Source organism: Salvia miltiorrhiza, chromosome 6, assembly GCF_028751815.1.
Source record: "Salvia miltiorrhiza cultivar Shanhuang (shh) chromosome 6, IMPLAD_Smil_shh, whole genome shotgun sequence".
Taxonomy (NCBI): Eukaryota; Viridiplantae; Streptophyta; class Magnoliopsida; order Lamiales; family Lamiaceae; genus Salvia; species Salvia miltiorrhiza.
In genome coordinates, this window is record NC_080392.1 from 4,066,415 (window position 1) to 4,077,439 (window position 11,025).

At 39.1% G+C, this 11,025-nt stretch overlaps 2 protein-coding genes across 8 annotated transcripts; one reads left to right on the forward strand and one right to left on the reverse strand.

Moving 5' to 3' along the window:
* Window positions 1–221: 221 nt before the first annotated feature.
* On the forward strand, window positions 222–3,999 carry LOC130988049 (uncharacterized). 4 transcript variants are annotated; one of them, XM_057911799.1, is made up of 6 exons: window positions 222–595; window positions 1,121–1,405; window positions 1,694–1,867; window positions 1,962–2,068; window positions 2,576–2,904; window positions 3,157–3,999. In XM_057911799.1, exons 1-6 carry the CDS (start codon window positions 485–487, stop codon window positions 3,762–3,764), a joined length of 1,614 nt encoding a protein of 537 aa, XP_057767782.1. In that variant the 5' UTR covers window positions 222–484; the 3' UTR covers window positions 3,765–3,999. The 4 variants fall into 4 exon arrangements, with proteins under 4 accessions (XP_057767782.1, XP_057767783.1, XP_057767784.1 ...); XM_057911800.1 differs by having other exon boundaries at window positions 255–595; window positions 3,160–3,999; XM_057911801.1 differs by having other exon boundaries at window positions 255–595; window positions 1,124–1,405.
* Window positions 4,000–4,238: 239 nt separating this feature from the next.
* On the reverse strand, window positions 4,239–10,643 carry LOC130988048 (autophagy-related protein 11). Of its 4 annotated transcripts, XM_057911798.1 has the most exons (7): window positions 10,341–10,643; window positions 8,661–9,899; window positions 6,810–8,221; window positions 6,547–6,728; window positions 5,518–5,735; window positions 5,080–5,293; window positions 4,239–4,860 (listed from the first exon to the last, which is right to left on the reverse strand). In XM_057911798.1, exons 2-7 carry the CDS (start codon window positions 9,602–9,604, stop codon window positions 4,444–4,446), a joined length of 3,387 nt encoding a protein of 1,128 aa, XP_057767781.1. In that variant the 5' UTR covers window positions 9,605–9,899; window positions 10,341–10,643; the 3' UTR covers window positions 4,239–4,443. The 4 variants fall into 4 exon arrangements, with proteins under 4 accessions (XP_057767781.1, XP_057767777.1, XP_057767778.1 ...); XM_057911794.1 differs by having other exon boundaries at window positions 6,547–8,221; XM_057911795.1 differs by having other exon boundaries at window positions 6,547–8,221; window positions 10,283–10,643.
* Between the last annotated feature and the right edge of the window lie 382 nt (window positions 10,644–11,025).

Here is an 11,025-nt window from a genome sequence, read left to right on the forward strand (position 1 = left end):
TGGATGATGGATTTGTTGAGGATTTGTTGAGGGGTAGTTTTGGCATTAATAATGAGTTGGATATGGTTGATATGTGTTTTGTGAAAGTGGGTAATTTTGATAGATAAGTTATGAAGGTGGGTATTTTAAATTTTGACCCTATTTTTTATACAAAGTAGTCTTATAACGACAGCGCCGCTTTATGGAGAAGGGCAAACTGGTCAATTCATGGGCGACGTCAATCCATTGAAAAGTATCATATAAATCTTGGACTGAATCCAAATTCCCAACATCCGTGAATCATTCTGCTTTCTCTTCTGAAGAACAACCCGCATTAATCACTTCAATCTTTAATTTTTTCAAAATTCTTCTTTTTGGGTTGTTTGAGAGGGAAGAGTTGCATTACAATCCATCGACAAATTGAGATTCCGGATTTCTATTCAGAGTTGGGGTTTCAATTTTTGAATTCTCTGGGAAGGGTTTTTTTAAAAATTTATTTCGGTTGATGGTTCAGCTGATGGGATCGCTGCATTCCGAGAATTTCGAGGATTTCGCCGAAGAAGAGTATGGCTCTCTCCCTAAACGCTCTCGTTCGGAAGCCGCTCCTTCTACTCAGGTTTTCATTTGCAGGATTTGATTTTTTTTATCTTTTTTGCGGGGAAGTGTGCATTATAGGGCTTTTGTTCGTTTCTTTATATTTTGAAGCTGGGTGTTGAGTTAATTAGGGCTCAGAATTGGTCGTCGTTGTTACTCATGGGGTTGTCATTTTTTATTGGGGCTGATAAATGAGCTCAGAAAATATTCTAGAACAATGAAGTGTCTGCATTTGAAAATTGTCGATTAGTTTTATGTTTCTTGAGTATTAGAAATTGATGATTTGTGGGGGAAAAAGTAATCTTCATGTTTTGAGGAAATTATTTCGGCAAATTGTAAGCTGACTTAAACCTCTTTAATATTTATGCTAAACAGAATTCATGGTGGTTTAAGAAGTATAGTTAACGCCAGATCATCATTGCACATGCATTTGTAGATAATTGGCACACCGTTTGTATATGTGCCACGGTGTTGGGGTTGTCTGTGATTTTTGGCTTATATGTTGGAATTCTTTTCCTTATTCACAGTTTTTTGGATTCTCTTTCAGCAGTTGATGTCTGTGAACCACGTGTCGAATGTGTCACCTTCACAGTACAATCCACTTGATGAGCCAAGTCCTTTGGGTTTGCGGCTCAGAAAAAGTCCGTCATTACTGGATTTAATCCAGATGACGCTCTCCAAAAGAAATAGCAGGTCTATCTCAGAGAATACTACTGAAATGACTAACCAGGGAAGCAAGAAAGATACGAGGGGGAGTATTGCTTTAAGTGCTAGTGATAAGTTGAAAGCTTCAAATTTTCCAGCTTCGTTGTTGAGAATTGGCAGCTGGGAGGTAGTGCTTCTGAATTTGTGTCTTACTATTCTGGTTGAGTCAGCGGGCATGCTAAAGATGCAGGCATTTAACTAAAGATATACGGAGTTGATTATTGAAGTGTGTAAGTTATTATGAAAAACGTGTAAAGAAGTAATTAATAACTTGAAGTGAGCTGATCTGTGAAAGAATGTTCACTTAATGAAGTATTTGAAATGAAATGGAGAAACTATGTCCTACTTATAGATATTATTTACGTCCTAATGTGTTAATTCTACTGCCTATTGCTTACATGGGATTTTTTGGCAGTATGTTTCGAAATATGAAGGCGATCTGGTGGCAAAGTGCTATTTTGCAAAGCATAAGCTTGTATGGGAAGTTCTTGATGGAGGTCTCAAGAGTAAAATTGAGATCCAGTGGTCTGAAATAACTGCTCTGAAGGCTGACATTCCTGATGATGGTCCCGGATCTTTAACCATTGTGGTAATGATTTTTCTTTATTTGTATATTAGTAATACTCTTCATCTTTAAAATAGGTGATTTGTTAATTTGCCATTCTTTTATCTTTCTTGGCCAGCTAGCTCGGCAACCTGCTTTTTTTCGTGAAACAAATCCACAACCCAGAAAACATACTCTATGGCAGGCAACCACTGACTTCACTGACGGGCAGGCTAGCAAAAACAAGTAAGTCCCTGTAGGTTTCCTCGTTTACCTCTCTTTTGACTGTCATAATCAAGCTCCTGCATTAAATTAACTCTTCTTTCTTGGTTCCACGTTCAATTTTCTGTTTTATCCACATAGGCGTATTACTTCTCTTAGGTATAAAATAATGAGACATTGTTCAACATCTTTAACGTTTCATGTGTCTGTACTGTATTACTCTATGAGCGAGCAACCGAATGGCGTCTGCCTTGTCATAATGCTTGATTGTCCTTTTCCTCGTATGCTTAATAACTTTTGACTGGCGAACAAACACTAACTTTTCTCCATCCGGTAATTCATTTACATCTAGGACTAGCACTTGTTGTCTGCATGAGAAAAGAAACTCTAAAACTTACTGTGTATTGTGCTTGCTCGAGAGCGCTTAGGTTCTGCGGATAGATGAAAATTAAATGATTCTACTGCTGTTACTAAATTTCACAATCTTTTTGTGTGTGGCCTCATGGATGAATAATTGTTGCTCTTTTGTAGGCAACATTTTTTACAATGTCCTCCTGGCATGTTAGACAAGCATTATGAAAAGCTCATTCAGTGTGACGTGCGTCTTAGTGTCTTGAGCCAACAACCTGAAATAATTCTGGACTCCCCTTACTTTAAATCACAAGCTTCTGTTCGAGAAAACTCAGAAGAATCTTCAGAGGATGGGGCAAATCAACAGCCACACGCTGCCAAAGGATCACCCATCACTACTTTCCAGGAAGTGGCTTCATCAGCTAGTCCACAATTACGGGCTTCCGAATTTGGAAAGAATCCCCTAACATTGCAGCATGTGTCTAAAGAGGCAGCATCACCAAGCTCAGGTATAGAAAAGCTCTTACCGTTTTTGATATTTGCTTTAGTGGATCTGTAACTTGGTTTTAAAAACCATGTTGAGATTGAATTTAAAAACCATGTTTAGTGGATCTGTAACTTGTCATTGAATTTAAAAACCATGTTGAGCATTTCATCTGTTAACTGCTTTGGTCAATTATCTGCTAGCATGCTCAATAAAATCTTCAGCTTCTACTAAATCTTCACACTTATGTATCATTTTTTTCCCCTTTTAATTCTAGTAGTGATTGATCCACAAGCTATTGAAGGGAGTAGGAAGAGTATTGAGCATGATTCCGGAGGACCAAAAAGTTGGGACTCATTGAAGCTACCAGGATTACGCCCCTCCATGTCAATGACGGATCTTGTGAACCACATAGGAAACTGTATCTCTGAGCAAATGACTTCTGGAAGCTTACCCTTAGCCAAGGCATCCGAATGCCATGACATGCTCGAAAACATCTCTCAAGTTTTGCTCAGTGATACTCAGTGTTCAACAGGGTTGGACGAGAGATCCCTAATGAAGAAGGTAAATTCTCTGTGCAGCTTGCTGCAGGATCCCGTCATAGCTACCAGTGCTCTAGTTGATGGTGAAAACCGTAACCAAGTTGCTGATCCTGCTAAAAATGTCTACTTTGACCTTGCAAATGATTCTGTTCATTCTACACACGAGAAGACCGGTAACACCTTGCAAGCTTCTGAAGTAAATTTTGCAGATGGGCCAGCTGGTCTACCTAGAAAAGACTCGTTTAGCGATTTGCTTCTCCATCTTCCACGTATTGCTTCTCTCCCGAGGTTTTCGAACTTGTTATATGGAATTGCAGAAGGTGAAGAATATCAATCTCCGTGATAACTTCTCCGGCCGTATACACTTATAACGACTAAGAAGCTAGCTGATTTGGTTTCTGTAATGGAAAATCTTGGTTAAGGGTAACTGTAAGGATTCTGAAATCAAGGTTCGTGAAGAATCCTCAACATATTAGCTCAGAATAGGATAGTGCTGTTTCTTTTCTATGATTATGATCTCCTTGGTTATGTAAATGGATAACAATTGACACACAATTTAATGTTTCTTGCATTTCTCATGTGAGCTTCTTAACATATAAATAAATCCTAACCACATTTTTTTGTGATATATTGCCATATAACTAGTTTTGCACCACAAGAAAATTCTGCCTTATATTTTTTAAATATTCTTATCTTGCAACCACTTAAAAATCTGAGACAGCCAAAATTCATGTCAGCATCAATTGAAAGTATAGTAGTTTAGAAACTCATTTTGTGGTGTCCAAAACCAAAAATTTCCAGAAATATAGGTAAAAGATAACTGGAAAGGAATAAATTTCGGCAAATTCTAAAGAGACGCCACCATTATATGTACAAAGAGATGGATTGAATCAAATTGTAACTATACAAGAGAAGATGAAAGTTAAACAGAGTTCATCTTCAGCAGCAGACCATAAAATGTGTAGATATTTACACTTGGTTTCTTTTCTTCCATCACATCCATCTGCCAATTTGCAACAAGATCAGGAAGTAGGTGAATGAATTGTGGTATCAGGTAACATGGCTACAGTCACTATGAAGTATTCACAGCCAACATGGAGACCATAAGGGTTTGACGCCGACGCCGACGCTGAAGCCAAGGCCAACCGGTTGCTAGCAATCTCCGGCATCAGCACATCCACTCGCTCTCTAGCATGCTCGTTTCGTTGTGATGTCGGGGCTGGTGACTTTGCTGTTCGTCTTTCAATGTGCACGACCTGCCCTACGATATAGCTTGGCCGGCTTGGGAGATGGTCAGTAAACAAGGCTACAGACTCAGCAGATAGATAGTAATAAGGGCAGTTGCGATTGATAGCCTCATAATAACCCGCAGATTTCAGGACGAATGCAGCTATCTCGTGCACTTCTAACCGCCCGAAGGATATCTTCTCTTTGTTCGCCTGCAAGGAAATCATTCCCTCTCAGTTGGAGCTACTAAGGCGGTGTTTACTTGGATAGATAAAAGTAATACACAATAATCAACCATAAAATTTGATGGACCAATTTTGAGCATGTTTTATCATACAATCCTTCAAATACTCGATCTCTAAACGCCCCTCAAGTAATCAAAACGAGGAAAGTATAGCATGTTGATGGAGACAAGACATAGCATACATTACCTGCTTTTCGAGTTGATGCTTCATGTAAAGTGTATTCACCAACTCTTTCTTCTCTTCTAATTCCTTACTAAGTTTCTCACTTAAAGCTTCAATTTTGGAGTGTCTGTCGAAGAATTCAGTACGTTGTCTCGACAAAGCACCAACTTTATCTGCTAGCACCCTTATGCATTCACGGATCTCAACAGTACCATCATCATCGTTTTCATTGGCAACACTGAAAATTTAAAGCCATTTTTTAAGCAAACATCAGTTTTGCTTCACTGCCAACACTGGAGATCTATAGTCAAATCAATAAAACATCAACTTTATTTAGCGCTGTCACCAATTCCCACCCCCAACCCAAAACTAAAGCTTACATGGAATGAATAATGTTAATGATAAGCTAATTATGCAATGCACCTAACTATGCCAATGTTAGGAATAGGCAGTAGAGCTTACCTGCTCAAAGACTGAGCTAAACCACGCAAAGCGTCGGAGAAAGTTGCCAACCCAGAAGACAAAACACAGCTTTTCAGCCTTTCAAAAAGACCACGCGTTTTAACGGCAGAGATACGCAATGCGCTATACTCTGAAGCCCTACGATCAGCAGCACAAAGATGGGTTTGAGCTTCCTCTCTCGCCTCATGCAGACAGTTCTCTAAATGAGCACAATTCATCTGCAACACAATAGGTAGAGCAGTCCTAAGATATGTAGAACTTTAACAGGAGTAACAGAGATGAATACTGAGATCAATGGAGAATCATCAATCACAATCAGACAACACCCTCATACTTGATCTTCAATAAAAGAGACAACAGAGCCCCCTTCCTCAATGGATATTGAAGGATTAAATTTTTGAATGTTTTAAGTTCACACCGTTTCTTCCATTATAAAGATAGAAGTATTGCAGAACAAGTGTTTTACTTAAGAAAGACAGAAGCTTAGTGCTGGCCAGGGAAGGAGGGAAATCTATTGCCGTTGTATTACACTTCCAAGTATTAATTACCAACACAAGCCACAAGACTGAAGTTTCAGTCTTAAACCAACAACCGCAAAAAAAATTGAGGATCAAGAAAAACAGTAGTTTCTGGAGGCATAGATTAGAATCATAACTTGATCATATTTTCAATGTTAATAGCAAATGCTTGTGTAGGCAAATGGGTGCCATGTGTCTATTTCTCATTTGAGCATAGTTTAACTAGATACTCCCTCCGTCCCGGCTTTTGGTATCCAGTTGAGAACGAGTTTTAATAAAGTGATTGATGTGTTGTGAGTGGAATAAGGGTCCCACATTTTATGTGAGAGTTAAAATAATTAAAGTGGAGTAAGGGCCCCACTTACTTTTACCAAAAATAGAAATGGATACTAAAATGTGGGACGGCCAAAAAAGGAAAGTTGGATACTAAAAGCTGGGACGGAGGGAGTATTATTTATGTCCTACTTATAGTAAAAGGCAGATCAAAATTCAATTTTCCAGTCAGCAATACCTGAGATTCATCAAGCAGCTTTCGACTGATCTCCAACTCCCTCCCAAGCTTGGAAACATCATCCATTAGTCCTTGGATCTTAGTTTCTGCGTTCTCTAATTGATGTGATTTCTCTGCTAGGGCGTTTTGCAATTCTATCACAAGGCTATCACATGCTTTAGCATCCGAACTCGGCTGAACAGCTATTTCATAAGACAGAACTTCTGCTGGTTGAGACATGCTGACTGCCATGTTACAATTGTTACTTGCAGCAAGTGCCATACCTACATCAGACAACGGTGCTTCTTTCTTTTCCTTGTCATGGAGATGTCCTTTATCACGGTGCAGATCTAGCATTGAAGAATCCAACTGTGGATTTAGCATAATAGAGGAGTCCGTCATATTATCCCCTAGTCCTTCTTGTGCCTTACTATGATCGTGGAGAAGCCCCGAATTCAATGAGCTCAATGCACAGGAGACATCTTCCATTGCATGGGGCATGTGCACTTCTCCAAGTCCTGATACTTCGGACTTGTTATCATTTGTCTTTGCAGTTGAAACTGCAGAACTAGATTGGTCCTCGTCCACCGAAAGCTTACAACCTCTTAGATACTGATCAGACAACCTTTGTTCTAATTCCTGAATCCGTTTTTCATAAGATTCACACTGCATTTGCTTCATCTTTAGCATTGATTGGAGGTGTTTTCCATACTCATCTTTCAGATGCAAAGCTTCAGATGTCTTCTCTGCAGCATTTCTCAACATATTCTCCAATTTGTCATCATCAAAAGATTCATAATCAAGCTCGGTGCTCATTGAACATAATAGGGCAATTTTGGAAGCAAGTTCAGCTTTCAATTTCGCATTTTCAACTTCCATCTTGCTAGTCCCCGCAATCTCCATCAATTCTGACCCCTCAATGAATTCCTGAAAATCATACTTCTCTGGGAGATCTACACCACATCCTTCAACTTCAGATGACAGAGAACCCTCATTAGACAGTGACAGAGACGTCCTCGGAGACCCATGTTTCTCACTCCTAGAAGAGGGTCCTACCAGTGATTCAGGAGCATAACGGTCTACATCTGAAAGATCTAGAGCAAGCAAATTAGTGTCGAAAGGGGAAACATTGACATTACACGGGTTAGGGGTGTCATACAACCCCATGGATGCTAAAATGTCACGAGGAATAAAATTATTATGGACTTTCAGAAACTCCTCGCGTTTCCTAACTTCATCATCCCTCTCGGCAGCAAGTCTTTCAGCCAACTGTCCAGCCTTGCCCATATAGATCTTCATTGAAGCTTTCCTTCTTACTACTTCAGCAAGGCATGCCCTATAAGCAGGACCAATCCCACGCACCACTTTTAGATGCTCAAATTGATCATTCTGACGCTTCAAGGCCTCCTGGAACACTGAAAACTTGTAGCGCACATCTTTGATACTAAACTGTATATATGCAATCTTTTGCATGTAATTGTGAACAAAATTATTCATCTCATTCTTTTTATCTCTGCAGAAATCAAGCAAATTAGAAATTGCACGGTCACATTCCTGCATCCTTGGAAGGTAGCTTTTTTCATGGCTATCATACATAGGTCCCAACGCAGAAACAGCATCATGAGGGCGCAATGAAGACGACAACTTGCTGGAAATACAGTCATCCACAAGCTTCTTTACAGTATTTACATCTTTACTGCACCACAGATAGAATATTTTAGTTGATAATCTAAATTCTCACATTACAGCACACAACACAATGAAGAACTTGGATAAAGCAATATACATCTATGATCTATTAACCAATAACACCCATGATAAAGGACATCTCAGGGTGAGATTAGATTAGACTGCAACAAACTAGTTACTCTTTCTTGCCTTCTTAGTGCATTGCATGGATAGTTCAACATCTTGTACATCATAAGTTCATCTTCTAGACCAAAAACCACAAATTCTAGCATCAAATTAACTCAAGCAGTCTATCATCTAAAGTTACGAAAGAACATAAGTAAATTCACCAACAATATACCTACACCTACGTATATATAAACACCCAATATCAACGGAATAGGTAGACGAGTTACATAGAATGTGCAGTGTGTGTGTTTTCATGTGAGAGAGAGAGAGAGAGAGACCTGAGAGCTTGCATGATGCTCTTTTGCTCATTAATATACCGCTGGTGATCCTTTATTGTCAAGTCCAAATCCTTGACAAGAAATGAAGCCTTTCCAGAAAATAAACTTTCTGTATTGCGCTTTAGATCTCCAAACTCCTGTTTAAATTCTGAAACTTTGTTCTCAAACTGCCTGTGGGAACTACCGCAATCTTCGACTGTCTTTCGCAAGTTCTCTTCTTTCACAAAATCTAATAGGCACTTCCGATTAGTTGTTTGTAATGATGGATGAAGTCTGATTGCTCGCAATTTTTCCACATCCCTCCCAAAGTTCACCAAAAGGCTGTTATGTTGGCGGTGCTGCTGTGAGTAACATTTCATGAAGTCGCTGTAGTTTTGAAGCACAATTCTATAGAAATAATCCAAATTACCCCTTGCAATCTCCAAGGCCCTCTCTTGCACCTTCTGCTCTTGCAAAAGCCTCTCACACATGTCAATCTTAGCTGATGTACGACTGTAAATAGCATCTCCGCACTGAAAATGATATCTGAATTGCCTCTCATATGAAGGCAAGGCCTTTAATGCAGGGTCTGAAGCATCATCAAGAGGATGAGGGTTATGAGAGGAGGACGGCGCTGGGGGATCAGGGATATCAATAATGTCACATTGCTCCAACGCAGGAGAAGGTGAACTACTCCGCATCCTCGCTTTATTGAACAAAAACACTTCACGTTCACTAGATGGGAGTTTATAAGTCGAGAGGGGGCGCTGAGAGTCCAATTTCATGTCCAAGCACAACAAAAGCTGATCACTGAACGGTATCCCACAAACCGACTCCAGGAACTTCTGCACAGCCTCAACAAGCGTATATTCCTCACAGTCAAGCTCATACGAGTGCCCATTCTCAGCAATATGAATCACAAGTTTTCCCATTTGAACAACACCTTCCAATGCATTTGAACTCATCTCGCCCCCACCAGGATGATAACCTTTGACAACTATAACCTAAGAATCAACTGTTCTACAGCTTCAGCAGCAGCTAAACCCAATTCCCCTTCTCCGGAAACGCCTCGATAGTCGATACAACGACTAACCAAAGCAGAAGAACCCAACAAGATCCTATTACCAATAATATCCCAAATGCACATACAAAACCTCCAAGATAACGCTAATCACTCACAGACCACCATTGATTTAACCAAATAAACTTGAATTCCACCACTGATTCCTTTCCCAGAAATCCCCAAAGCTCCTCAGAGATCTGCAGACATAAAATATTCAAAACAACGAAAATTCTAATCGCTACCGACTAACTGCAAAATCGCCCAACAGAAATAAAGGAGCACAATTCTCAACGCACCGACCGCATATGATAAACAAATCCCCAACTTCAATCACAATTGTCAAGCATCCATGCAATCAAGCAACCAAAAAGTCGAAAACACACCACACCAAAACCAAAACTAACAACAAAAGGGCATAAAAAAAAATTAAAAAAAAAAACCCACTTAACGACCTCAAGAAAAGAAGACTTTTTAAAAACTAAATGATAAGAAAACCGGGAGATGGAGAGACAGATAAGACGCAATCAGCTCTAACCCACAACTAGAAGAAAAACAAATTCAACACGAAAACCCATGTAACCTTATATTCCCTTTGTGCGTGTTGTTGTGTGAAAATCTTTGCAAGATTGTGAATCTACCTTGGTTTATGTATGTATAGGCTGTCTTTCCTTCTAGCAATGGCGTGGAGTGTTGCTCCGAAGATGAATGATTGATTAAATTATTCGTTAAAAAAAACTAATCTTTCTTCTCTTCCGCCTATAATATATTCAATAAACAATTGTGTGAAATGAAAGGCAGACCTACGCAGGCAGCAACAACAGCAGCCGCAGCCTAATTTGTTTGCTGTGTTGTTGTGTGTGTGTTTGCTTAGTCTTGCGTTAGCTCCAAAATGATGAAGATTCCAATTCCATAAGAAGAGAAGAACAGAGGGAAAATAGGGATTTAAGGCTTTCTTTTCCGTAAATATAAATCTAAATATAAATATAAATATAAATATATTATTTGCCCTTTCGCCTCTTTTTGTATATTATAATTAAACAAGTATATTTAATTAAGTGTGTTAATAATAGAAGTTATTAATAAAGTACTTATTAAATATAGCAGTCCTTGATGTACGTGGACGTGTATGTGACTCGGTTTTGTGTATGTAGACGAGTAGGCTGGCACGTACTTTACATTTGTTGCTTTTATCAACTATGATTAATATTTTAATTTTTCTAGGATACTGACGATTTTGGAGTTTTTTTTTTCTCAAGATAAGTATAACTTTGATACGTGATGGTCTATAAAAGTGGGTAATTCGAGTTAGAAAAATGTCAAAAT